The 1,933-nt window shown below is 37.7% G+C and overlaps 1 protein-coding gene across 1 annotated transcript; it reads left to right on the top strand.

Moving 5' to 3' along the window:
- Nucleotides 1-503: 503 nt before the first annotated feature.
- LOC138881922 (uncharacterized) lies at nucleotides 504-1,708 on the top strand. The gene is made up of 4 exons (XM_070162225.1): nucleotides 504-724; nucleotides 841-984; nucleotides 1,126-1,253; nucleotides 1,338-1,708. The coding sequence occupies exons 1-4, from the start codon at nucleotides 504-506 to the stop codon at nucleotides 1,706-1,708; spliced, it is 864 nt and encodes a 287-aa protein (XP_070018326.1).
- Nucleotides 1,709-1,933: the final 225 nt, after the last annotated feature.

The raw sequence follows: 1,933 nt of genomic DNA, 5'->3' as shown, positions 1-1,933 counted from the left end.
CAGCAACGACCAAATTTTCAGCTACATCCCATTTCGGCTAATTTAAGAAATGCCCTGTTTGAAAATCTTAAAATGCTGTCTATTTCACATTTGTATTAGCTGGGAATACAATGGACAACAAAGATCAATAACTGCAAATACAAGTACCAGTAGACTGAGAGATCTTAAGTGCAGGACCTTTAATCTTGACATATATTTTAATGCCACATTTCTACTTTGGAAATGATAAATACTACTCCCTCCGTTCATTTTTACTTGTCCACTATACTAAATAAAGAGAAAGATCTGGATCGGGTTGAAAAACGAATATGCCAATAAATAATTAATTGAAGTAATCCACATGTCTCTCTCCCATCAATGGCGCAGTGAAGATTATTTGCAAGTCGTCGAGAAAGCATGGTCTGATGTTTCTTTTCGCTGCCCCTTATATTCCCTACACCAGAAAATAAAGAGAGTGTGTAAATCTCTTAGCTCCTGGTCAAGGGTGGCTTTTGGGGACATCTATGAAGAAGCTAGAAATCCTTATTAGGAACCTTGAAGACGACGCTATTGCCTACAACAATCATGAGAATAGATTGAACCTCTCTAAAGCTAGAGCTGAGTATACTAGATTTCTAAAGCTTCAAGACAATGTTTTGAGGCAAAAGGCTAGAGTGAAATGGCTTGAAGAAGGCGATACCAACACTGCCTTTTTCCATGGGGTTATTAAAGATAGGAGAAAAAGGCTCTCCATACTATGAGAATGGGAATTGGGTTGAAGGAACTACTGAGATTGCAGACAGTGTGGTGAAATACTTTGAACACTATTGAAGACAGCTCAATTCTGAATTTGATAAACAGAGTAATCACTGATGAGGAGAATGCCTTCCTGAATGCCATCCCTACTCTCCAGGAGATTAAAGATAGTGTATTTTCTATAGATCCTGATAGTGTATTTTCTACCAAACTGCATGGGCTATCATTGGTGAGGATATTCATAAAGCTGTAGTGACCTTTTTCCAAGGTGTTGTATTGCCTAAGTTCTTCACACACACTTGTGTTGTTATGCTTCCTAAAGTAGATTCTCCTCATTTGACATTAGACCTGTAAGCTTGTGTAATATATTGCAAAAGTTATTAATGCTAGATTAACAAAGGTCCTACCAAGAATCATTAGCCAAAATCAAAGTGGTTTTGTAAAGGGAAGGGCTATTACTGAGAATATCCTACTTACCCAAGAGATTGTTCATGACATTGGCAAACCTATGTGGGGTGGTAATGTGGTCATCAAATTGGACATGACTAAAGCTTATGACAAAGTATCTTAGGCTTTTTTGTGTTTTGTGTTGAGGAAATTAGGTTTTGCAGAAAGTTGGATTGATCTCATCCATAGATATATTTCGAATAATTGGTACACTCTTATTGTGAATGGTAGCAGACATGGTTTCTTCAAGTCTGGAACGGGCTTAAGGCAAGGAGACACCCTCTTTCCCCTCTCTTTTGTCCTTAGTGCTGAATTATTGTCTAAAATGCTTAATGTTATACAAGAAAACAGAAATTACAAGAATTTCTCAATGAACAGACATGTTCCTATCATTAATCACCTTGCATTTGCTGATGACACAATCATTTTTAGTAGTGGGAACAAAGCCTCTCTACATCTGATCCTTAACACTCTTGCAACATATGAAAGAGACTCTGGTCAATTGATTAACAGGGAGCAAAAGTAGCTACACTATGGCCCCCAATGTTACTCAAAGATCTATCACAAGGGTATGTAGAATATTGGGGATGAGATTTTAAAGGTTACTTATGAAATACCTTGGTTGCACGATCTACTCAGGAAGAAAGAAGCTTTGTTTTTTCTCTACAATGGTGAGTAAGGTTATCAATAAAGTCAAAATGTGGTATTTTGTCACGATCCGGATTCTCCACCCTCAGGAGTCGTGATGGCG

Source organism: Nicotiana sylvestris, chromosome 11, assembly GCF_000393655.2.
Source record: "Nicotiana sylvestris chromosome 11, ASM39365v2, whole genome shotgun sequence".
Taxonomy (NCBI): Eukaryota; Viridiplantae; Streptophyta; class Magnoliopsida; order Solanales; family Solanaceae; genus Nicotiana; species Nicotiana sylvestris.
This window is presented reverse-complemented; position numbering and strand designations above follow the sequence as displayed.

Bases quoted from the DNA above. Each gene is read 5' to 3' on its own strand.
- LOC138881922 (XM_070162225.1), top strand. From the start codon at position 504: ATGAAGAAGCTAGAAATCCTTATTAGGAACCTTGAAGACGACGCTATT. The intron at 725-840 runs GCTCTCCATACT...TTTGATAAACAG, and splicing joins ATTAAAGATAGGAGAAAAAG to AGTAATCACTGATGAGGAGA. The intron at 1,254-1,337 runs GTAATGTGGTCA...TGAGGAAATTAG, and splicing joins TGGCAAACCTATGTGGGGTG to GTTTTGCAGAAAGTTGGATT.